Genomic DNA, 27,248 nt, shown 5'->3' on the forward strand with positions numbered 1-27,248 from the left:
AAAAGAAAAAGAAAAAAAAAAAAAGAAATCATCTAACAGTACAAAAGTCAGTGGTAATAGTAAGTACCCAAAAACCCACAGAATATAACCCTGTAACTGTGCTGTGTAAACTATTCTTATCTGAAGTAGAAAGATTAAATGATGAACTAATCAAAAATAACTACAATAACTTTTAAGACATAGACAGTACAATAAGATATAAATAGAAACAACAGAAAGTTAAAAAGTGGGAGGATGAAGTTAAGGTATAGAGTCTTTATTAGTTTTCTTTTTGCTTGTTGGTTTGTTTATGCGAACAGTGTTAAGTTGCTGTCAGTTTAAAATAATAGATTATAGGATAGTATTTTCAAGCCTCATGGTAACCTCTAACCAAAAATCATACAATGAATATGCAAAAATATACAAAGCAAGAAACTAAATCATATGACCAGTGACAATCACCTTTACTGTAAGGAAGACAGGAAGGAAAGAAAGAAGGAAGAGAAGACCACAAGACAAGAAAACAACACAATGACAATAGTAAGTCCTTATTTATCAATAATAGCATTGAATGTAAATGGACTAAACTGTCCAATCAAAGGACATAACATAGTGATTAGATAAAAAAGAAAACAAGACCCAAATTATCTACTGCCTACAAGAAACACACTTTACCTATAAAGACACACATTGACTGAAAATAAAGGAAGGAAAAATGATATTGCATGCCAATGAAATACAAAGAAGAGCAGGAGTTGCTATATTCATATCAGACAAAATAGATTTCAGGCCAAACCTATAAGGGACAAAGAAATCATTATATAATGATAAATCAGTTCAGCAAGAGAATATAACAATTGTAAATATATGTGTACCCAAGACAGGAGCACCCAGATACATAAAGCAAATTTTATTAGAGTTAAATAGAGAGATAGACCACAATACAACAATAGCTGGAGACATCAACACCCATTTTTCAGCATTGAGAAGATCTGAAAATCAACAAAGAAACATCAGACTTTACACTATAGAAGAAATGGGCCTAATAGATATTTATAGAACATTTCGTCCAACTGCTATAGAATACAAAATCTTTTTCTGACTACTGAATCATTCTCAAAGATAGACCATATGTTAGGTCACGAAACAAATCTTGAAACATTCAAAAAATTTAAATAATATCAAGCATCTTCTCTAATCACAAGGGACTAAAACTAGAAATCAATAACAACAGTAATTTTGAAAACTGTACAAATACATGGAAATTAAACAATGTTCTCCTGAATTACCAGTGTGTCAATAAAGAAACTAAGAAGGAAATTGAAAAATTACTTGAAACAAATGATTATGGAAACATGGCATACCAAAACCTGTGGGATACAGTGAGAGGAGTACTAAAAGAGACGTTTATAGCCATCATCAAAAAAGAGAAAAAACTTCAAATAAACAACCTAATGGTGCCTCTTAAAGAATTCAAAAAATGAGAACAAACCAAACCCCAAATCTGTAGAAGAAAAAATAAAGATCAGAGCAGCAACAAATGAAGTCGATATGAAGAAAGAATACAAAGATCAATGAAATAAAAAATTGGTTTTGGAAAAGATAAACAAAATTGACAAATCTTTAGCCAGACTAACTAAGAAAAAAAGAGAGAAAACCCAAATAAAATAAATAAAAGTACAGATGAAAAAGGATATATTATTACTGACATCACTGACATTCAAATGATTATTAATGGCTACTATGAGCCACTATATGTTAATAACTTGACAAATCTGGAAGAAATGGATAAATTCCTAGATGTATACAAACTACCAAGATTAAACCCTAAAAATTTTCAAAACCTGAACAGACCAATAACAAGTAATGAGAGTGAAGCCATAGAAAAAAGCCTTACAACAACGAAAAGCCCAGGACCTAAGGTCTTCCATGCTGAATTTTACCAAACATTAAAAGAAGAACTAGTACCAATCCTATTCCACAAAATAAGGGAGGAAGGAATACTTCCAAACTCATTCTACAAAGCCATTATTACCCTGATACCAAAATCAGACACAGACACATCAAAAAAGAAAACTATAGGTCGATAGCCCTCATGAACATTGATGCAAAAATCCTCAACAAAATACTATCAATCAATATTTAACAACATGTTTAAAAGATCATTCATTATGGCCAAGTGGGATTTATCCCAGGAATGCAAGAATGGTTCAACATTTGCAAATCAATCCATTTGATACATGATGTCAATGGAATGAAGGACAAAAACTAAATAATCATTTCAATTGATGCTGAAAAAGCATTTGATAAAATTCAACATCTCTTCATGATTTAAAAGACTCAAAAGGTTTTAATTTAGAAGAAACATAACATAATAAAAGACCAACAGCTAGTATCATACTGAAATGTGAGAAAGCTGAAAGCCTCCCACCTAAGATCTGGAACACAAGAATGCTCACTATGTTATTCAATATAGTACTGTAAGTCCTAGCTAGAATAATCAGACAAGAGGAATATAAAAAGGGCATCCAAATTGGAAAGGAAGAAGTCACATTATCCTTATTTGCAAATAATAAAATCTTGTATTTGGAAAAACTAGTCCGCCAAAGAACATTAGAATGGTAAACAAATTCAGTAAAGTTGCAGGATACAAAATCAACATAATCAGTTGCATTTCTACATGCCAACAACAAACAATCTGAAAATCAATAAAGTAATCCCACTTAGAATAGCTACAAATAAAATTAAATATCTAGGAATAAACTTAACCAAAACAGTGGACGATTTGTATGATGAAAAGTATAAAACATTAATGGAAGACATTGAAGAAGCTACAAAAATGAAAGGATACTACATGTTCATGGTTTGGAAGAATAAATATTGTTAAAATGTCCATATTGCCAAAAGCAATCTACAGATTTAATGCAATCCCTATCAAAATACCAATGACATTCTTCACAGAAATAGAAAAAACAATCCTAAAATTTATGTAGAATCACAGAAAACCCAGAATAGCCAAGGCTATCCTAAGCAAACAGAACAAAAGTGAAGGAATCACACTAACTGACTTCAAATTATACTGTGGAGCTGTAATAACCAAAACGCATGACATTGGCATAAAAACAAACACATAGACTAGTGGAATAGAATGGAGAACCCAGAAATAAATTCATCGATCTACAGTGAATTCATTTTAGACAGTGGTGCTAATAACATATATTAAGGAAAAGACCGTTTCTTCAATAAATAGTGCTGGGTAAATTGAATATCTATATGCAGAAGATAAAATTAGACACCTAAAGCTTGTCATTTACAAAAATTCAAATTGATTATATATTTAAATCTAATACCTCAAACTATGAATCTGCTAAATAAAAACATTTGGGAAACTCTCTAGCATATTGGACTAGGCAAAAATTTCTTGAGCAATACCCCACAAGCAAAAGCAACCAAAGAAAAAATGGACGAGTGGGATCACATTAAGTTAAAATGCTTCTGCACAGCAAAGTATACAATCAGTGAAGTGAAGAGACAACCCACAGAATGGGAGAAAATATTTACAAACCATCCATGTGACAAGGGATTAATAACAAGAATGTACAAGGAACTCAAACAACTCTAGGAAAAACAATCTAATCATCTGATTAAAAGTGGGCTAAATACCTGAACAGACATTTCTCAAAAGAAGACAAATGGCAAACAGGCATATGAAAAGGTGCTCAACGTTATTTATTATCAGAGAATTGCAAATTACAATGAGATATCATGTCACCCCAGTTAAAAATGGCTTATATCCAAAAGACAGGCAATAACAAATGCTGGTGAGGATGTGGATAAAAGGGTACTCTCATGCACTGTTAGTAGGAATGTAAATTGGTAAAACTACTATAATAGAGCTAAAAATTGAGCTGCCATTCCCACTGCTAGGTATATACTCCAAAGAAAAGAAATCAGTATATTGTATGGATATCTGCTCTTCCATGTTTACTGCAGCACTGTTAACAATAACCAAAATTAGGAAGCAACCCCAATGTCCATCAGAAGATAAATGGATTAAGAAAATGTGGTATTTATAAACAGTAGGGTACTATTCAGTCATAAAAAAGAGTGAGATCCTGTCATTTGCAATAACATGGTTGGAACTGGAGGTCATTATGCTGAGTGAAATAAGCCTGTTAGAGAAGGAAAAACTTTAAGTGTTCTCACTTATTTGTGGGAGCTAAAAATTAAAACAATTGAACCAATGGAGATAGAAGAAGAATGGTTATTAGAGGCTGGGAAGGGTAGTGGTGGGGGAGGTTGGAGAGGAAGTGAGTATGGTTAATGGGTACAAAAAATAGAAAGAATTAAGAGGACCTAGTATTTGCTAACACAACAGAGTGACTATAGTCAAAAATAGTTTAATTGTACATTTACAATATTTAAAATAATGTAACTGGATTGCTTATAACACACAGGATAAATGCTTGAGGTGATAGCTACTCCATTTACCCTGATGTGATTATTATGAAATGCGTATCTGTATCAGAATATCTTTTGTAATCAATAAATATATACACCTACTCTGTATCCACCAAAATAAAAATAAATTAATTAGAAAAAATAAAAAAGAGGGCTGCCATGGTACCTTACTTACGCTTGTAATCCCAGCACTTTAGGAAGCCGAGGTGGTGGATCACTCAAGCCCAGGAGTTCAAGATCAGCCTGGGCAACATGGAAAAAACCCATCTCTACAGAAAATACAAAAATTAGTGGGCATGGTGGTGCACACCTGTAGTCCCAGCTACCAGAAAGACTGAGGTAAGACAATCATCTGAGCCTGGTAGGTTGAGGCTGCAGTCAGGCATGATCATACCATTGCACACCAGCCTGGGTGACAGAGAGGGACCCTGTCTCAAAAAAAAAAATGAACAAAAAAAGGTCAGTGTCTTTTCAGCTTGTATTCTTGTTATTTATCACAGTGCTTGGCACCTTTTAGTGCTTATTCAATAGTTACATGTTGACACCTTGAAGTGAAGACATATTACTTTGAGTCTAAAGTACCAAAGAAACTTCAGTGAAACCTTTTATGATGCCTGAGTTAGATTTAGCTGGCCTACTTATTGAGATCTTTTAGCACTTTGTCTCATTTCCATTATTGAATTTAACACAATCTAACTTGGATACCAGAGTGTTGTATATTTTGTTTTTCATTAGATTCTGATTGCTTGAAGGTAAAAATTATTTGTTGAATTTATTTTTGTGTTTCCCAAGACCTAGAAAATATTAATGTATTAAATACATGTTGAATATAATAAATGAAATCATATAATTATCAACTAAATGATAGGATTCATCAGGTTAGGGGCAATGTCTTTCTAGAATTATGCCATATATATACCAGGTCCCCAATAAATTGTAGTTAAATAAGAGAATCTTTATCAAATATATATATGAAACAAGTATCAGATATTTTATCATTACAGACTTCTATGAGAGGTTTTATAATGTAAAAGCAAGTGAAAAAATGTCTTTAGAGTCACAGTTGATTATGTACAGCCATCATCAATGCTAAGACTACCTGGCCTCTTCCAAAAACAGTTTATCTTTCTATTTTTGTTTTGTTTGCATTACATTATAATGAAGCTCGTCATGCTGTCTTTCTGTTGGTCTAAATCTATTTCACTTAAATAAATGCACCATGAGCTCAGTCTTTATGTCCTTACAACAAACAACAATGCATTCTGCCACCAGGGCAAGCCTCTGCTTTATTGCCATCAAATTCTTGTGGATATTTTATAGGACTGGGGCTAAGTTAGAAAAAATGAAAACATATTATGTTTTCAAGAGAATTGAAACATGTTTTGGTCAATGAATTGTTGAATTAGAAGATCTGTAGACAAAGCAATTTAGATCTACAAAATTTTCTGCAAAAATGATCTGAAACTTCATTTCTTTTTTGGAAATCTTCTCTATTGCTACTTTCCAGTGATGATTAAAGAATTCACTTGTATTTTGCTTTGAACTCCTAAACTGATTCTCTTGAGATGACAGTCACTGGTGTTGAGGCCCTGCTGAAGGCAAGTAGCTTGGTCATTTGGAGAGGAACCACCATGGGGAGTAAAAAAGATTTACAAAGCCTATGTCAAACCTCTCTGCTGGAGACTGACATTCAGCCTGTGAGCCTAATTCAGCTTTTTCATTACTCCTAACTATTCTCCCCTAGGCCACTAATCCTGATTTGTTCCTCAGAAGCAGATCAGTCTGTGACTTTATCCTTTGTTTGAGGTTCTGCTTTTTCTCAGAACATGACTTCTATATTGTAGACCTATGGTTGGTAAGAATATAATCAGACTTTTGTGTGGAATGACTACATCTTACTCATTTGTCTTCTTTTCTTTTTTCCACACTGTTCCCCACCCCTGCTTCCATCTATCCATCCAGAAATCAAGCATTTTCATTTAAAGTACACCAGTAAATGGATTAATGCTGTCCTATAAAAATTACAAATGATGAGGAAACATGTAGTGCAAAAAGTAAATATTCCTTATGATCATTTCACCTTCAAATCAATTTCTTTCCCAAGGAATAACTATTATCAACCCTTAATGTGTATCTTCTTATATTGTTTGGCTATATACTTAATATGTTATACATAATAATGTATCATAATATCATTATAATAAAATACAACTTTAATATGTTATTATATATTATCCTATGAGTGTGAACAAATACAGGGTAGTATTTATTATTAGTTTTCATGTAAATGGTATCATATGACACATATTTTTCTACAATTTGCTTTTTCCTAAACAGTATCACTTGAAGATCTTTATAGACAGACACATAAATATACATATATCTGCATTTTTTGGCTATATAGTAATTCATGGTATGGATGGCCATAATTTAACTACTTAATCACTTATTGATTAAAACAGATATTGTTTCTAAGTTTTTTACCTTTGTTAGCCATGATACACACACACACACACACACACACACACACGCACCCCTTTAAGACCTCTTAGGGTTTTTTGTTTATTTTTTGTAATAAGTTTCTAGAAGTTATGCTACTATTAGATCTCAAAGGCTTTCCATAAATATTGCCTATTGCAGTGAAGAAATGTACCCATAGGCATGCTCACCAGAGGTATAGGAAAGTGCTTGTTTTCCCATACTCTTGTCTACAGTGAAAATGGGTTCATTTTTGTGTGTGAACCTGATGAACAAAAACTAGGGTGAACTTCTTTTACAAATATTTATTGGCCATTTATATTTATTGATTTTTGTGCAATATTTGATCATGCCATTTATCTAAGGAAACCATTTCTTAGACTCAATTTTATAAATATTTAAAACTTTTAAATGAAAAAAACAAAGTTTTAAAATTTATGCTTTAAAGAGGCAAAATATTTGCAATGTATATAACAAAGAAAAGACAATAAAAACTTTTAAGCTATTTCAATCAAGAAAAAGTCAAGACTTTTAAAAAAATGAGTCTAAGGAATGGTTTTCTTTATGGCTTTAAATTTTGTGTCTAGCTTAGACACAAAATATCTTCCACATCTCCTATTTGTAAGTTACTATAAAAATATTCTTTATTTTCTGCTAATACTTTTTCTATTGTTGATTTTTTTTTTTTTGCATTTAACTTTGTAGTTCATTTTTGTGTAGTTTTTTTCTACAAATGGTTGCCTAAGGTTATTTTTTGAATAATCTGTCTCTTCTATTGGTTTGAAATGCCATTGTTATAATCATCTGAATTACTATATATACATGAATTTGTTTGTATATGCTTTATTCTTTCCATTAATTTACTTATCTTTTCCTATTCTAATATACCATGGTTTAACCATTCTATCTCTATTGTGTATTTTGATGCCGGGTAGGGTAATTCCTACTTATTGTTTTTCTTTTTCCATTTGAACTATCCTCTGACATATTATCCTTTCAAGTAAATTTTAGGATCCATACAAATGTCCCATTCCCATGAAAAGCCTTATCAGTATTTGGATTGAAATTTCATTGAATTTGGTAATTTTTGACATCTTTAAAACATTGAGAAAGAGCTCTCAGTATTTCTCTGTTTATTCAGTCTTCACTAAATTCCATAAAAATCGCATGCTTTAATTTACATCCCATTCTATGTTCAGATTTTTTTCTCTGTATTCTAGGAGGCATTCTTATCATATTCTTGACTTTCTTGAGGTTGTTTCTAATGGAGAGGAGGCCACTTTCTATATTACTCATACATTGGGTTTTAATTTCAACTAACTTTTTTCTAAAAGGTTTTTTTGAACTCTCTTGTAATTTTGGATAATCTCTTGTTGCTTGTTCATTTAGGGGATCTTGACTTTTAACTCTTTAATGTTATACCTAATTATTTTACATTCTTGCTTATAATGAGAATATCTGGAGTTGTTTGTGTTCTTAATTTGATATTTGCTATTCTGGTGATTCTTCCTCATAGTGACTTGTTTCCTTTTATGTTTGGTTATCTTTCTTGTTCCCACATTTTTTTACTGTTACTAGTGTATATTTATTCTGAGGAACTAAACTGAAGATGCTTTCTTCCAGAGAAGATTTGTGTTTGTTTCTGTAGGGTATAAATGTGCAAAACTACTGTCTTGAGGCTACTGCATTCTATATCTCAGTTGCCCAGTTTAACAATCTCACTGCAATGGCTATATCTTGCTGGTGGACCAAGGCTTAGGCTTCTGGTTGTAGTTCTTTCCTTTATGTCTACTGTTCACTGTCCCCATTTTAAGTTTGTTTCTTTTTCCCTTGTTTTGTTTTTGGACCCATGGAAATGCTTCTTACTTCCTGAAGGTCCAGCAAGGCAACAGAAAGTATGTTTTATTTGTGTGCGTGTGTTTTTAATAGAGACAGGGTCTTTGTATGTTGTCCAGGCTGGTCTCAAATTCCTGGCATCAAACAATTTTCCCACCTCAGTCTCCCAAAGTGCTGAGATTACAGATGTGGCCACCACAGCCAGCCAAAAATTATGTTTTATTCAGAACTGTATTTCTTTGAAGCAGGAAGACCCCTTACAAAAACCTAGTTGTTAATGATAATTGAATCAGAATTCTCATGTTGTAGCTGCTTTTGACTTTTTTTTTAAGTTGTTAGTATAAGTATTGAGTAAAAAAAGAATTTTAAAATTTAAAGTGTTTTAATTTGTAAATTAAAAGAGGAGCTGTCATCTTTGAAAGGTAAAAGACATTTTTAAAGGCATAGAAAAATTCTGTTAAGATTTTAATTTTATGTGAATAATGATAATAGCAAAGAATCAACCTGAGATTTACAAATTCTCCAAATGAACTTCTGTCCTAAAAAAAGAACGCACCTTAAATGAAATGTTGGCATTAAATTTATTGCAAATTTGTTTCTCTCTCTCTCTGTGTTGTGTGTGTGTGTGTGTGTGTGTGTTTGTTTGTTTTGAGACGAAGTCTTGCTTTATTGCCCAGGCTGGAGTTCAGTGACCTTGGCTCACTTCAACCTCTGCTTCTCAGGCTCAAGCAATTCTCCTGCCTTAGCCTCCCATGTAGCTGGGATTACAGGCATGCACCACCATGCCCAGCTACTTTTTTGTAGTTTTAGTAGAGACGTGATTTCACCATGTTGGCCAGGAAGGTCAACTCCTGACCTCAAGTGGTCTGCCTGCCTCGGCCTCCTAAAGTGCTGGTATTACAGGCGTGAGCTACTGTGCTCAGCCTATTGCAAATTTGAACTGGGAAATCAATGAGATTTCTGCCCAACAATTCAGAGTTGTTAGAAAATGTTTTGCCTCCTTTAAGGTCAGTGAAAAAATAAACAGACACATAATGGAAATTCGAGTCTTAGAGCTGTGTGTCTTCTCTCATTTCTGTTGAAGAGAACTAAAAAAATAGAAGATAATGGTTTTCACTCGTGTCCCTGTGAAGAGACCACAAAACAGCCTTTGTGTGAGCAATAAAGCTTTCTAATCACCTGGGTGCAGGCAGACTGAGTTCAAAAAGAGACAGCGAAGGGAGATAAGGGTAGGGCCGTTTTATGAGATTTAAGTGGGTAGTGGAAAATTATAGTCAAAGGGTGTTGTTCTCTGGTGGGCAGGGGCAGGGGTCACAAGGTGCTCAGTGGGGGAGTTTTTGAGCCAGGATGAGCCAGGAGAAGGGATTTCACAAGGTAGTGTGATCAGTTAAGGCAGGGACCAGCCATTTTCACTTCTTTTGTGGTGGAATGTCATCAGTTAAGGCAAGAACATGCCACTTTCACTTCTTTTGTGATTCTTCAATTACTTCAGGCCATCTAGATGTATACATGCAGGTCATAGGGGATATGATGGCTTAGCTTGGGCTCAGAGGCCTGACATTCCTGTCTTCTTATATTAATAAGAAAAATAAAACAAAATTGTGTTGAAGTGTTGGGGAGGTGAACATTTTGGGGGGTGGTATGGAAAGATAATGGGTGATGTTTCTCAGGGCTGCTTCAAGTGGGATTAGGGGTGGCATGGGAACCTAGAGTGGGAAGAGTCAAGTTGAAGGAGGATTTTGTGGTAAGGGGTGATATTGTGGGGTTGTTAAAAGGAGCATTTGTCTTATAGAATGATTGGTGATGGCCTGGATATGGTTTTGGATGAATTGAGAAACTAAACGGAAGATGCAAGGTCTGAATAAGAGAAGGAGTAAAACAGATGTTAAAGGACTAAGAATTGGGAGGACCCAGGACATCCCGTTAGAAAGTGCCCAAGGGGGTTCAGCATAATTACTTGCTTGGTTGGCAAGTTTAGGCTGTATCCTTGAGTTTTTTTATGTTGTCATATACCAGGCCAGATTGATTTAGGTAAAAACAACACTCTTCATTTAAAAATACACAGAGCTCCCCCCCTTTTCTTTTTAAGCAGTAAGTAAGTCGAGGCCTCAGCAATTTCAGAGGAAAGAGAAATGCCAAGCTAGCAATTGTTTGTTAAAGAAGGATTAGAAATGGCAAGGAGACAGTGACTGAGATTGATAGTGTGGTGGAGATAGCTGGGGAGAGGTAGAGGTTGGCATAAGAACAGGAATGAGAATAAGAGTAAGTATAAAACTAAAGAATAGGACTTCATCAGGGTGAAAGTATTGGAGTGTGCTCTGTCACTTAAGATCTTCTATCCACTTAAAGAGAGACTTAAGTGTGGCAGTTTGAGGTAAAACCAGGCGCTACTGAATACCAAGACTCTGAGAAACTGCTTGGGTGATTTGACTAGTAAAGGCCGGTCCGTTATCGGACTGTATAGAGGTGGGAAGGCCAAACCAAGGAATTATGTCTGACAGAAGGGAAGAAATGACTATTGTGGCCTTCTCAGATCCTTTGGGAAAGGCCTCTACCCATCCAGTTAAAGTGTCCACCCAGACCAAGAGGTATTTTAGTTTCCTGACTTGTGGCATGTGAGTAAAATCAATTTGCTAGTCCTGGGCATGGGTGAATCCCCGAACTCGATGCGTAGGGAAGGGAGGGGGCCTGAATAATCCCTGAGGGGTAGTAGAATAGCAGATGGCACACTGAGAATGATTTCCTTAAGGATAGATTTCCACGATGGAAAGGAAATGAGAGGCTCTAAGAGGTGGGCTAGAGGTTTGTAACCTATATGGAAGAGGTTATGAAATGATGACAGAAAAGAATGGGCCTATGAGGCTGGAAGGAGATATTTTCCTTGGTCCAAGAACCACTTGTCTTGTGTGGAAAGAGACTGATAGGTGGAAGTTTCAGCGGGGGAGTAAATAAGAGTGGCCAGATGAGAAGGAGAAAAACTACCTTCAGGGATAGAAGTTGGAATGCTAGCTGCTTTTTCAGCTACCTTATCAGCATAAGTGTTGTCCTGAGTGATGGCATCTGATGCCTTTTGATTGCCCTTGCAGTGAATGACTCCAGCTTCCTTTGGAAGTAAAGTGGCCTTGAGAAGGATTTTTATTAAAGAGGCATTAATGATGGAGGACCCTTGCATAGTGAGGACATTTCTTTCTGCCAATACAACAGCATGGTGGTGCAGGATATGGAAGGCATATGTAGAGTGTAGATCCTAAATATTGATGTGTAGTCCGTTTACGAGAGCAAGGGTTCGAGTTAAGGCAATGAGTTGGGCTTGCTGAGAGGTGGTGGAGGCAGTGGGGCAGAGGTAGTGGTGCAGAGTGGTAGCCTCAGTGATAGGTGTGGAAGATACTATAGCATAGCCTGCATTTGCTGGTGAGTGGTGATTAGGCCTGATGAAACTGCCATCAATAAACCAAATGTGATCAGGGTGAGGATCAGAAAAGAAGGAAATATGGGGAAATAGAGTGAAAGTCAGGTGGATCAGAGAGACACAGTCATGGAGGTCAGGTGTGGTATCAGGAATAATGTGGGAGACCGGATTGAAGTTTGGGCCAGGAACAATGGTAATTAAGGGAGACTCAACAAAGAGTGAGTATAGCTTAAGGAGCCGGGGAGCAGAAAAGTAAATGCATCAGGTGTGAGGAAGAAAATAGATTTTAGAAGTTATGAGAGCTGTGGAGAGTGAGTTGAGCATAGTTTGTGATTTTGAGGGCCTCTAAAAGTATTAGGGCGGCAGCAGCTGCTGCACGGAGACATGATGGCCAGCCTAAAACAGTAAGATCAAGTTGTTTGGACAAAAAGGCTACAGGGCACAGTCCCGGTCCTTGTATAAGAATTTTGATTGCACAACCCTGCACTTCAGCTGTGTGTAATGAAAAGGGTTGGGATGAGTCAGGGAGAACTAGTGTGGGAGCTGTCTCTAAAGTTGTCTTCAAAGAACAAAAAGAGGAGTGGGGAAAGGATTTAGGATCTATGGGGTCAGCTAGATTTCCTTTTATGATTTCATATAATGGTTTTGTTAGGATGGCAAAACCAGGTATCCAAAGGTAAAAGTACTCAACCATGCCTAGGAAGGAAAGGATTTGTCATTTTGTAGAAGGTGTTGGGGTAAACCTGCATGTTATGCACATGTACCCTAGAACTTAAAGTATAATAAAAATAAAAAAATAAATAAAGAAAAAAAAGAAAAAAAAAGAAAAAAAAAAGAGAGATCAGTCGGACAGGATCGGCAAGGAGACCATGTGTGTTTTTATGAAGAATTATGCCTAGGTAGGTAATGGATGGAGAATAAATTTGAGCTTTGGAGAGGGATACCTGATATCATTTAGAGAATAAACGTTGAAGGAGCAGGAGGGTGTCTTGTTGAGAAGATTCAAAGGAGGGGCTACAAAGTAGAAGGTCATCAATATATTGAATAAAGTGAGAAGTGGAGGGGTGGAAAGAAAGTAAATCATGAGAAAGAGCTTGACTGAAGTAATGAGGGCTATCCCTGAAGGCTTGCAGGAGCACAGCCCAGGTAAGTTGCTGGGATTGATGGGTGTCAGGGTCAGTCCAGGTAAAAGCAAAGAGAGGCTTGGATGAGGGGTGCAGAGGAATAGTGAAAAAAGCATCTTTAAGATCAAGAACGGAATAGTGAGTTGTGGAGGAAGGCATTGAGGACAAAAGAGTGAACGGGTTGGGCACTACAGGGTAGATAGGGAAAACAATTTGGTTGATAAGGCACAGATCCTGAACTAACCTGTAAGACTTGTCTGGTTTTTGGACAGGTAAAATGGGGAAATTGTAAGGAGAGTTTATAGGTTTTAGAAACCCATGCTGTAGCAGGCGAGTGATAACAGGCTTTAATCCTTTTAAAGCCTGTTGTGGGATGGGATATTTGTGTTGAGCGGGGTAAGGGTGATTAGGTTTTAATAGTAATGGGCATGTTATCGGTTGCCAGGGAGGGTGCAGAGATGTACCATACTTGCAGGTTAAGGTTGGGGGATACGAGAGGAGGATGCAAAGGAGGCTTTGGGTTGGAAAGAAGGGATGCAATGAGATGGGGCTATAGTCCAGGAATAGTCAGGGAAGCAGATAATTTAGTTAAAATGTCTTAACCTAATAAGGGAGTTGGGCAGGTGGAGATAACTAAAAAGGAGTGTATAAAAGAATGTTGTCCAAGTTGGCACGAGAGTTGGGGAGTTTAAGAGATTTAGAAGCCTGGCCATCAACACCACAGCAGTTATGGAGGCAAGGGAAACAGGCCCTTGAAAAGAAAGTAACATGGAGTAGGTAGCCTCCGTATTGATTAAGAAGGGGACAGACTTACCCTCTACCGTAAGAGTTACCTAAAGCGTCTGTGATGGTCCAGGAAGCTTCTGAGGCATCTGGGCAGAGTCAGTCTTCAGCTCCCAAGTCGAGAAGATCTGAGAAGGAGTCAGCCAGAGCCTTGGGCAAGTTGGACAGTCTAATTTCCAGTGGGGTCCCGCACAGATGGGACATGGCTTAGGAGGAATCCTGGTCTCTGGGCATTCCTTGACCTAGTGGCCAGATTTCCGGCACTTGAAGTAAGATCCTGGGGGAGGAGATCCTGAAGGAAAACCTGACCACTGTGGCTTAGGCATTTTGAAGTTCTTGTGTGCTGGAGATGTCCTGGGGTTTCTCTCACAATGGAGGCAAGGAATTGCAACTCAGAAATATGTTGCTACCTGGCTGCCTCTACTCTGTTATTGTACACCTTGAAGGCGGGGTTAATTAAGTCCTGTTGTGGGGCTCGAGGGCCGGAATCTAATTTTTGAGCTTTTTTCTATTGTCAGGAGCTGACTGGGTGATAAAATGCATATTGAGAATAAGACGGCCTTCTGGCCTCTCTGGGTCTAGGGCGGTAAAGCGTCTAAGTGTTGTTGCCAAATGGGCCATGAACTGGGTTGAGTTTTTATATTTGATGAAAAAGAGGCTAAACGCTAACTGACTTGGTAGAGAGGTCTGACAAAGAAAAAGGAGCATTAACCTTGGCTATGCCTTCAGCTCCAGCCACCTCTTTAAGAGCAAATTGCTGGCCAGGTGAGTTTTTATATTTGACGAAAAAGAGCCTAAACACTAATTGATTTGGGAAAGGTTGAATAAAGAAAAAAGGAACATTAACCTTGACTATGCCTTTAGCTCCAGACACCTTTTTAAGAGGAAATTGCTGCGCAGGTGGGGGACGGCTAGTCGCGGAAGGAAACTGTAAGCCATACAGGGAGGGTGTGAGGAGGGGAGGTGATAAAAAGATTATAGGGTGGGGAGCGGAGGCTGAGGAAGAATTGGGACCTGCCTTAGCCTGGCTAGGAGCAGCCTGGGGAGGAGGGGAGAGGTCTGACGGGTCTGTAGGAAAGGAAGATTGGAAAGTCTCAGCGACACTTGGGATTGGGACTGAAGGGGCAGCCGGGAGGGAAAGAAGGAGGATTTGGGAGGAAACGCATTGGTAACAGAGACTAGGGAGGGAACGAAGTGTGAGAAATGCCTGAATGTAAGGCACCTCACACCGGTTGTCCATTTTTGACAAAAATTATCTAGGTCTTGTAGGATAGAGAAATCGAAAGTGCCATTTTCTGGCCATTTAGAGCCATTGTCAAGTTTGTATTGGGGCCAAGCGGTGTTGCAGAAGAAAAAATGGCATTTAGGTTTTAGGTCAGGTGTGAGTTGAAGAGGTTTTAAGTTTTTGAGAACACAGGCTGAGGGAGAAGAGGGAGGAATGGAGGGTAGAAGATTGCCCATAGTGAAGGAGGCAAACCCAGAGAAAAGAGAGAGTAGGGACACAGAGAGAAGGGGTGGGAGGTACTTGCCCCCCAGAGAAGTGGTGCTTGCTGCTAAGGGTGAAGGACCAAAGCAGGTGTCCCCGAGTGATCAGACACCTCTGAAATGTGGGTGAATAATGAAGCAGGCGTCCCTTGATTAACACCAAAGAAAGACTATCTTCCCAAGCCCATGACTGGTGCCGGAGTTTTGGGTTCACGGATAAAACGCTACTCCTCTGTCTCTACCAGAAAAGGAAAGGAATTGAAATGTAGAGAAGGGAGAGATTGAAGAATGGTGCCAGGATTGAAAGGAGAAAGAGGTTGAGGGATAGTGAGAGAGGTTGGAGAAGAGAGTAAAGAGGCCGCTTACCTGGTTTTAAATTGGTGAGATGTTCCTTGGGCTGGTTGGTCTGAGGACCAGAGATCTTAGGAGGATCTTTCTTATGGAGCAAACAGCAAGAGGACAGGGGATTGATCTCTCAAGGGAGGTCCCCCGATCTGAGTCATGGCACCAAATTTCACTTGCATCCATGTGAAGAGACCACCAAACAGGCTTTGTGTGAGCAATAAACCTCTTTAATCACCTGAGTGCAGGCAGGCTGAGTCCGAAAACAGAGTCAGTGAAGGGAGATGGGGTGGGACCGTTTTATAAGATTTGGGTGGGTAGTGGAAAATTACAGTCAAAGGGGGTTTTTCTCTGGTGGGCAGGGGCAGGGTGTGCTCAGTGGGGGAGCTTTTGAGCCAGGATGAGCCAGGAGAAGGGGTTTCACAAAGGAGTGTCATCAGCTAAGGCAGGGACTGGCCATTTTCACTTCTTTTGTGATTCTTCAGTTACTTCAGGCCTTCCGGATGTATACGTGCAGGTCACAGGGGATGTGATGGCTTAGCCTGGGCTCAGAGGCCTGACAATAGTTATAGTAGCAATTTAAAGATAAATGGCAGAGGAGAAGATTTTAATTTCAAACTAGTATTTTAAGTTTGATTTCAGTCCTGGGAAAAAAATAACAAAAATCTTTCTTGAAGGAAGAACTGTTATATGACTTTAAGATAAAAATGTTAGCCAAAGTATTCAGTAGAATAGTTCTGCTAGCATACATCATGTCAAACAAAATTGTCTTTAAGCATTTGCTGATTATGCTTTTGTGGATTTCTGAAAGGCTTAACCTCTAAATAAATAAAATAGATTGTTAGTACATAAACGTGTGTTCAGGAAAAGCAATGCCCTCCATTCCTGTTATCCTATTATCTGCAAGTAGGCTATCCATTTGTGTGGATTGCTCCTGGTGAGCTGGGCTGCTGCACTTCTGTATTCAAAAATCCCCTAGTAATACACACACACACACACACACACGGAGGCATATACACACTCTCCCTTTTTTCTTATTGTTATTTTATATCTATCTCTTACAGGATGAGAGGAGTTAGTAAATGTTTGATAAAGCCAAGCAGGTCTCCTTGAAATGGAGTCATCTAAGTCTGTTTTCTACTTCTCCTTCACTTTTATGCCTTTATGAGGAAATTACAAATTGTTTTATTTTCTGACTACTTTGAATTAAACATGTTGCTAGTATGTAAATAATACTGATTTGGATTTAAAAGTGCACTGAAAATAGATTTTCTATCCATTCACCCATCTATTTATACCCCTACCTATATCTATGAAGCTATTCACTTATAAATGTAATATTTGTAGCACAGAAGAAACGCTTTATTTCTTTATTTACTTATTTATTATAGTTCTGTGATGCCTATGTGAATAATAGTGATTCTGTCCATCTCTGGCAGGGAGTAGGGGATTCTTCAGCAAAGCTAGACTGAAAACATGGTGATGTCCTACATTTCTTTGATTCAATCCTCACAATGTACCTTTTTTAATTTGTTTGAAATATTGCTGTTTTAGAGTATTTAGATGCTACATTGTAGACAAATTTGATAGAACTCCAGAGCTGGTAGAGGCCCCTACAGCAGAAAGATGAGCAAATGGAAAGATAGAAATCACATACCTGAACTGACTGGGATGAAAACTAGGATTGGGTGTCTGGAGTCTCAATCTATTGATTTCTAGATCTATAGTATATAAATAATAAAGTATTCACTTGTAATATTGCATTGCTAAGAGGTTAACAGTTAAAAGAAGATAAAGATTATGCAAGAAAATGTCATCATTATTTGAAAAGCTATATGATATTACTAATTAAGGCCACATTGATTTGCCTTAATATAAAAGCATAAACTTAGGTGCTTATTCTTGCTGATATAAAAGTGAACATGAAATACAGAGCCCCCAAACATGCCCGTTCATGGACTTGATTTAGTAAGTCTGAGTTTAGACAGATATCACAAGTTCTCAGATATAGTGATGTAAATAGATACAGATCAATTTAGATAAAATTTTGTGGGTAATACAAATTACAAAAAGTATTCCATTGTAATTTTTAAGCTTAAAGGTTTGTGAATCTATTTTCTACTAAGAATAAAGAAAACCTTTCTAGGATATCTGAAATGAAAATTGAAATTAAACATACTCCTTTCTGAACTGTGGTTTAATTCTATTCCAGAAGTCAACTTGAATATAAAAGAAAGTGAGAACGCAGGATTCTCAAATAATGACTAGATATTTAAATGACATTTTTGTCAAAGGACTTGATTAATAAAACTGAATTAATGTGAGGGCTTTTGTGATTAAAAGGATATAGACTGATTAAAAAAGAAGGGGAATACAATTATTTGGTTTAAAGCCAAGCTATGCGATATTAGTAATTAAGCTGAGGGAAAGATTTCTTTTTCAAGGAGATTATTATTGACCTTAAAACAAAACAGAGAAGTTAGGTATAGTACAAAGGAAATGCCTGGGAAAAAATAAAAAAAAGAATACTAATATCTGAGCCTCATCCTCAGAGATTCTGATTTAATCGGTCTGGGAAAGGGCCAAAACATAAGAGATTTCTAGAACATCATAGTTGTTTCTAAAGTCAAGTTTAAGAACCACTGGTAGGAAAAATTAAGAACATAAGAGAGGTCATATACTGTCACCCATTTTATGCTTTCATGGCTGTACTTCAATGCTGTTGCTTAATTCTCAGCAGAAAGCAAAATTAGAGAATTAAAGATGGAAGGTGGACTTAGTGGGATCATTAATTGAGAGAGCTTAGGCTTCCCCAGAGGAAGAAGAACAGTAAATGTTAATTTAAAAAATTAATGAATGTGCACATTCTGATAAAAATATTTCTAGTTTTAATTCCGGACAACAAGAAGTAACCTGTTGTAGACTAGACAGGTTATGACTCACCTGTTTTTAATTTATCATATAATTTATGTTACTCAATGTCAGTGAAATATCAAATCCAATATAAATTACTTAACACAGTGAAAAATGATTCTGGAGAAATTATAGTTCATTAATACTGTGGAGTTATTGTCAATGTATTGTCAATGTGTACTCAACTATACCCTATATTCTGACATGAAGTTAGTTTCTATTTCTTAGAAGGGGTCCGTACTAAACAAGACAGGATTTTGAATAATGAAGGCATGACTCTCATTAGTAATATAAGTATTTGAGAATGATCTAAATATATCTAATTTTATAACTAACATTCACAATAAAAGCTTATCAATTCTATTTATATTTAGAACAGAATTTATCTATTTTTTAAGATAAGCATTTCCTAGAGAGCTGCCAGAATGTTTTAATTTTTTTTTTCTTTTTTAGTGATGATTAAAAACCCAAATGAGTTCTTTAATAAAAATCTTTGGCAAGAAAACCCAATTTTCTCTCTGAATCTATATTTTTAGGGTCAGGGGGATTGGTGATGTGGTTTACTAAGTAGAGATTAACTAGGCTAGTTCAAGCTTGTTATAAAGGCTGGTAGTTAGAGTAAATGGAGACATTACCCTATGCTAGAAGCATAATTATTTTGCAAGATATTTTAAAAAGTCCTGTAAATTTTCATTGTGGATTATGTGAGATCTGCAACTGGGTAAATAAATATGTGGAAGTGAGGGAGACTTTTTGTGTGGGAGTGTTGTATTCTTGGGCCTATCCTGTTTGATCTTTTCATCAATGATCTGGGTATAGACAGAGTGAGCCACAATCTTTAATTCAAAAAATATTTATTGAACACTGTCTATGTCTGTATTAGCCCATTTTCACACTGCTATAAAGAATTACCTGAGACTGGGTAATTTATAAAGGAATGGTGAGGAACTGACTCACAGTTCCACATGGCTAAGGAGGCCTCAGGAACATACAATTATGGCAGAAGGTGAAGGGGAATCAAAGGCCTTCTTAACATGGCTGTAGGAGAGAGAATTGCAAGCAGGGGAAATGCCAGATCTCATTACAAAACCATCAGATCTCGTAAAAACTCACGCACTATCACGAGAACAGCATGGGAAAAATTGCCCCCATGATCCAATTACCTCCCACCAGGTCTCTCCCTCAACACCTGGAGATTATAATTCAAGATGAGATGTGAGTGGTGACACAATGGCACAAAGCCTAACCATATCAATGTCCTATGGGATATGTGGAGAAATCAGGGAGGAATTGTCAATATAATTAAATTAGGATTCAAAATTATATTGTCACTTGAAACTCTATATCAAAAATAGGAAAAATTTTAGTCTTAAGTAAAAAATGTATTTTTGGAAACGGGAGGGTAGACATCTGGCTTGGTTATTTGTTCATGGGAATAATATATAGAATTTTGCTCAATTAAGACATCAAGGCAAGTGAAAAGCATGAAGGAGAGGCTTAATCAGCTAATGCAAAAATAGGCTGCCTTAAAGAAATAATAGCACCTGTAATGATTAGAACACAGTGGAAATATTGGCTTAAACCTGGGTGACTTCCTTAAAGCAGATCTTTAAAGATTTTTGGGTGCTTACAGATAGTGTTAAATTAATGGGTCAATAATTAATGTATAAACATATTTAAAATTATGACCCCAACAGGCCAAAAAAATTAAAATGCTAACTTGGGAGAAATAGGAGGAGAAAGGGAGAAAAGGAGTATAAGTAATTTTTCTTCTTCTTTCTGAGTCACTAGATATAGTTATATATAAAGTATATATACTACACACACATATATATACACACATGTGTGCGCAATTATATTATTTAGTGTTACAGAAAAAAATCATAACCCAGAAAGAATTAAAGAGTAAAAGAAGGCCATCTCTAAGGATGAGGACTGGAGTAGAATACATGAGTTGAGATAAAAGCCTTCTGGTGCTATTTGACTTCATACAATGGACCCATCTTACTATGGTTTTTAAAAGTAAACAAGGTCTGGATGATGACCCTCCCCTGGAGAGAAAGCAGAAACAAAGACATTGAGAGAATCAAATGGCCATCATGGTAATACAAGAGCACCATGGTAGGTGGTAGTGAGATCTGAAAACTGATATTGAAATGGTTGAAGGAATTGGGATCATTTAACTTGGAGAAAAAGGGTAAGAGGAAGCTTATGCAGGTATGAGAAGAGGGTAAGGTAGAATGAAAAGGTAAAAGAAGATGTCTTTGGATGAACATATTTAATAATTACTGTAAGGATTCCTATCTTACAGATTCCTAGGACCTGTTGGTATATTTGTGAGGTGTGTCTATGTACCCAAATAAATTATATGTAAAATTGTATGTATATATGGGTATATGCATTTGATGAGTTGGGATAGAACTATCATTTTCAATAGATTTTTTTTCCCCCAAAGGGATATATGATTTAAAATAGGTTAAAAACTATAAGGTTGCTTGCCTTATAGGGTAATACGGACTCATATAAACAGAAACTATCTTCTATAGATAATGTAGAAGTATTTTTCAGGTTGGATAGACTAGTTTATTTGAAATAACATTTTCTGCTTTTAGGTTCTAATATTTACACAATGAAAAAATTAAATAGATGTAATAATAAGGAACATTCACTGAACACATTACAGGCTTGTCATCATGTTAAGTGCTTGACATAGACTCTCATTTAATTCTCATAGCATTAGGTGAGGTAGAAACTACATTAAAAACTCAGATGAAAAAAAAAATTATTGGAAGTGTCCCTGTTAGTAAGGAATAGAACTGAGATTAGAACCCAGGAAATCTGGCCCTAGGTTACAGAGATATGGTTAAAATAAAAGCCCTGTGGTGCTTCTAGATTTTGTACAACAGACACATTCTACATGTTTTTTAAAAGTAAACAAGGTCTTGATGACTTGCTTGATATCCCCTTTTGGGGAGGTTTTTTTACTGCCTCAGTAGCCTCTGTTAATTCTGTACCACTACTGATAGCACCAACACTTGCACCACAAAGCTATCTTTCTGTTTTTTTCCTGGGACACTTAGTGTGACTCACCTTCTCTGGCATGAAGGGAGCCATGAGAAAATAGAAGAAAAGGAAAAACAATTTTTTAATGTTTGTTGAATCTAAAGCAACCTATTTCTTGAGCAAGGATTCAGCGTTTGCCTTCTACTAGCCATTGGTAAATGCATGTCATTTATGTGTCTTGAAGGTGTTTGAACAAGAATTTAATATCTATGGTTATATGAACTTGACCTCATTTAGTGCCACTTCTTTTATTTTACCAAAAATACATATATACATATATACACATATATGCATATATAGCTATATGCACATATGTAGATACATATATCTACACACACATATATACATATATATGTATGCACACGTGTATATATATATAGACAGAGAGAGAGGGAGAGAGAACTGTATTAGTTTTCTATTGCTAGTATAACACATGAGCACAAACTTAGTAGCTTGAAACAGCACAAACTTGTTTTGTGTTCTGTAGGTTAGAACGTGACATGAGTCTCATCCTTTCTGGCGGCTCTGGGGGAGAAACCATTCCTTTGTCTTTTCAAGCTTCCTTGGATCATGGCCCTCTTCAGCAAGACTAGGAAGAGTCCTCATGTTGCACCACTCTAATCATTTTTCTGCCTCCCTCTTTCACATTTAAAGACCCTTATGATTGGACTCACCCAAATAATCCAGGACAATCTCACCATCTTAAAGTCATTAATTTAGTCATATCTGCAGAATCTCTTTTGCCACCTAAGATAACGTATTCACAGGTTCTAGGAATTAGGGCACGGACATCTTTGGGGGACTATAATTCTGCCCACCACAAACACATACTAAATGCCAAGCCTTATACCAGGGACTGAAATAGGACCCAATCCCTTTCCTGGAGGAGCTTACAATTTAGGAGATATTTAAACAGGTGACTGAAATGCAAAATAATAGGTGCTATGACAGAATTGAGAACCAGTTATCACACTGTGGAGGAAACAACTGTCTGCCTGGTATTGAGGGTGAGCTGGAAAAAAATTGGCTACAAAATTAGAATTATCTTTGACATATTGAAATGATTTTATCACTTTTCATCCAGGTTTTGAGACTCTGGGATATTCAACAGCAGCTGTCCATCAGAGGATAGCTTGTTCTCTCCCCGAAAGCCAGGACTTCAGATGTCTCTTCCACTTTGATGAAGCCCATGGACGACTTTTCATCTCATTTAATAACCGGCTAGCATTGTTGGCAATAAAAAGTGATGCCAGCAAGAGGGTGAAAAGCCATGAGAAAGCAGTCACTTGTGTTCTTTACAATTCTATCCTGAAGCAGGTAATGATGCTTTCTTTTCTTTCACTCTCCTAATATATCTCCAAGTCCAGAGGCTCATTTACTTCATTCGGTTTAAGGTAAAATGGAAGACAAATATAGTAAAGGCAAATATGGGAAGAAATGATTTAATAGCCTTGTGCTTTTCTGCAATAATATACATTCAGGTGGACTTGGAGAATGATTTCATTTTCAGCCAGTGACCACAGGAGCAGTGATAGAGTTATAAGGAATTACAGCATTCCGGCCAAAACAAAACAACCTGTAAAATAATCGAACTTATCTTTGTTATCTGCTAGTCTTGAGCCGAATGCAAGTGAACCTGCTTGTAAAATTCCCTTTTATGAATACCATCTTCCTGCATCCCTGTGGAAAGTTCTGAAATATGCATGAAACATAATTAGCAGAGATCCATTTTGCCAGCATATTTTACACCAGTGGTTCACAGTGGCAGCCTGGAATGTATTCATAATAAAATGATTCAGTTAAATGTGATGCCACTTGGTATGCAGCACGAGTGTTGTTTGTCTCCCCACCACTTTAATGACGCTTCGCAGCTTTGGCTTAGGGGACCATTACCTGCATCTCAATGACGAAGCAGGGTTCCCCTGGAACAGAGTTGCTGCACAGACCACAGCCCTTCTTGGAGGACAGGGCGGCCCAGCCAGTGAAGCCAGTGAGCTCAGTGTGGGGCAGCCTGTGGGTGCCATGAAGGGAGCAAGCAGCATCAGAGGTTAGCCTGCTGCAGCAATTCCCTCAGGCCTGATGGTAACAGCACAGCAGGAGACAAACAGAAGCAAGTCTCCAGCTTGCAGCCAATTAAACAGTAGCTCAATCCATTCTTTCTTTTCCCTTCTGCAGAAGTTTCTGCATTCACATAGAAACGACTAGTGGAGATTTTGTGCAAGGGGTGGAAAGCCCTTTGTTAGTAATGAGTAGTGTGTCATATCACTATTTAAAACACTGTTTTCTGGTTATTCTAGGAAATAAAATCATTTAGAAAACAACTCATTTTGAATTCCATCTGCGGGAAAACATTTCCTGCTAAATGTTTTACTGAACTTTATAAAGGCAACCATATAACGTTAATTTGATTCCCTGGCGGCCACTGAAAGATGTATTTGTTTCCAAGAGATCATTCTCCTAATTGAGATCTACAAAGTTAAAATGCTAAATTTGTGTGTAGATGTTAAAATCCTGTGTTGCCTGGCCATAAGATGAGCAATATTCCCTGAGAAATTCAGGAAATTAGACACAAAGAAGATCTGGATTTATTTGGGGCAGAAAGACAAAGCCAAGGTAACTCACATACACGCAACTTATAGACAACCAAAGAACAATGTACATATGGTATATGATATAGGATGCATCACTATATGATTGAGTTGAGTATTCACACCTCTACTTGCTGTGAATAACATAAATAGTGATAAGCATTGATATGTATGTAAAGCACATAGAGCTGTGTATCACATACCTCAGCATTTCCTATTAGCTGCTAAGCTATAGAAACATGAACACTGTATGTGTTACATTTATAATTATAAAAACGTATTGCAGAAAAGTGCAAAGAAAATATCACTCACATTCCCATCAACCAGTGATAACTTATCATTTTAGAGTAATTAGACAAAGCAAATAACACAGTTTTGAACAAGTGTCGGGTGCCAAGGATGAAGAATTAGAGATTAATAAACTAGTTTACTCCCCCAATAGCTCAGGAAGATTCAGCTCTTTAAGGGAAGATCTGGGTCCTACCCATAGTGTTGATGATTGCTGGACAGGTGCCCCTTACAGGATTGTGGAATGAAAGAAGGGAAGGGAGACATATTACTGACAAGGAAACAGTAGAACGCAGTAAAACGAAGTAGAGATAAAACCGAAGTGCTCTTTATGGAGAGCGATCAGTTCTGCCTGGGGCCAGTGTTGGTCACATTTCAGCAGAACCCTGAAAGCCAAAATCTCTAAAAGGAGGAGGAGGTAGTTCTAGACCGAAGATACAACGTGAGCACCTGCAAAGAAGCTTGAGCACTCACAGTGCATTTTTGGAGAGAGGGTTTATTTTGGGGTGGCAAGTTTGGGAATGCTTCACAGACATTGTGGGAGTTAAAGCAGTAAAGGGATCTTAGGAGCATATTGATGGCCATTCGTTGAATGCATCACTGTCTGGTCTTGGAAAAGTAAAGCATAAAATTGAGATTAAAGCAACATTTTTCACAGTGCGATCTTGGACCTCTGGGAGACTCAGATTCTCTCAGGGAATCTGGGAGGTCAACACTATTTTCATCATAATATTAGTTTATTGCTTTCTTTCTAAACTTTCATTTTTTCAAAAGTGTGCAGTGGAGTTTTCTAGAGGCTGCATGATGTGTGTTGTGTGATAACAGCATTGCTTTTATGACTAAGGGAATGTGTGCTGTTATATTTTTGTGCATTACTGTCTCCCTATAAATGTCTAATATGATAAACATATATAAAAATACAGATTGATCTATCTGTGTTATATATGTGTACGTGTGTGTGTGTGTGTGTGTATTTCACATAAAGCTATTTGGATTCTTCAATACTTTTTAAGAATGCAAAGGAATCCCAAAACCACAAGTTTTCAGAACTGCTGGGTTGGAAATATGTGGGTTCAAATTCTGAACAGACTGCTTAGCCTGTCTGAGCTTTAGTTTGCCAGCTTCTTAAAATGTGTGTGTCTGTGGGGGTGTAGGAATAGTAATGGGAATAACATGTGCCTCCCTGGCATTGCCTTGTTAGGACTGAAATCTTAGAAGTGTCCTCTTGTCTCTTATGCTGCCAGCCCTGAAAGGTTCTTTCAGGTCCCCCATACCACATAGGGCGAATGTTGCTGCATTATGACATCTCCTTTTCTTATTAACTTCTTGAGATTCCTTAATCTTTATGTTAACACTGTGGCATGTGCTAACAAATGTTAGGAAGAATTAGAAGGGTGAGGACACCCTGAACTGCAGTTTGTCCCTACCCCTGCTTCTCCTCAGGAATGCCCCTTGAGGTGGAAAAGTTGTTTATCCTCCTCCTTCTCTTCTTCACCATTGCAGTTTCATCTTGTAAACGTTTAGTTGCAAGCCTCAGCTTTGGTCCTTAGCTCCCTGAAGTCTCCAGAGCCATCTCAACCCACACTTACTTCTCCTCTTCCTGAGCATTGGCCACATTTTTTAGTTGTTTTCCCAGTTAAACACTTAACTAAACTTATTTCTCTCTCTTCCTATGTTTTTGGTGTGAGGGGAAGAGCCTTTTCTTCCATTTTTGTATTTTCCCACAGCTCCTAACACTGTTCTGATCACAAAATGAATGCTCAACTACTAGACTTGATAAATTACTGCCATTTTTCATGTCAAGCGTAACAGGAAGTCATGCTTTTTCAGTCCATGGTCTCTTGATCTTTGGTTATTTGGTTTGGTGTCTTTCTTGAACATTTTCCCTTTGTTTGAATTGAATGAAAATCTTCCCTTCTGTTGTCATTTCAACATGTTCCCTACACTTTATTATTTCCTTGTATTTAGACTTCAGTGGGGACCCAATATAATTGCTATATAAAAGCCGCTTGGGACATTTCATTGACTTTTATTTGTCTTCCTGTCTTTTGAGACCCTTGTATCCTAGTCTAGGAAAGTGGTGTTAAGCCATGCAAAGCCTTTTAAAAGAAATCACATACTTTATTTCACCTGGAAAAGTTTTTTCTCACAGCCAGCAGCAGAACAAGTTGGGACTGAAGGTGTCCTCTGGAATGTACAATTTGGAAAGAATTAAAGCAATCCAATATCCTGGAAGCAGATCTAATGAACCATCTCTGCACTCAGTTCTTATGAAGCTTTTTACAAGAAAACAAAAGAAAACAAAAAAAATTTATGAATTTAGGAAACTTTAAAACATGTATTTCTAGATATATAAACTAGAGTAGATGAAATATTTGTGTTATCACAATGATTCTCATCCTAATGATGTAGGTTTATGTAGTTTTGTAAAATAGATAATGTTTCAGTTTGTTGGGAACCTTGAACACATTTATAATCAAGCTAGACATTTAGGTGTCA

General features: G+C 37.0%; 1 protein-coding gene across 1 annotated transcript in view; it reads left to right on the forward strand.

Annotated features, from left to right (window-relative positions):
* WDR49 (WD repeat domain 49) overlaps positions 1 to 27,248 on the forward strand; it is a 181,140-nt gene that overhangs the window by 62,720 nt on the left and 91,172 nt on the right. The window contains 2 exon segments of the mRNA XM_011944625.1: positions 22,958 to 22,991; positions 22,994 to 23,190. Coding sequence (XP_011800015.1) covers positions 22,958 to 22,991; positions 22,994 to 23,190 — 231 coding nt within the window.

This window comes from Colobus angolensis, unplaced genomic scaffold, assembly GCF_000951035.1.
Source record: "Colobus angolensis palliatus isolate OR3802 unplaced genomic scaffold, Cang.pa_1.0 Scaffold234, whole genome shotgun sequence".
Classification (NCBI taxonomy): domain Eukaryota; kingdom Metazoa; phylum Chordata; class Mammalia; order Primates; family Cercopithecidae; genus Colobus; species Colobus angolensis.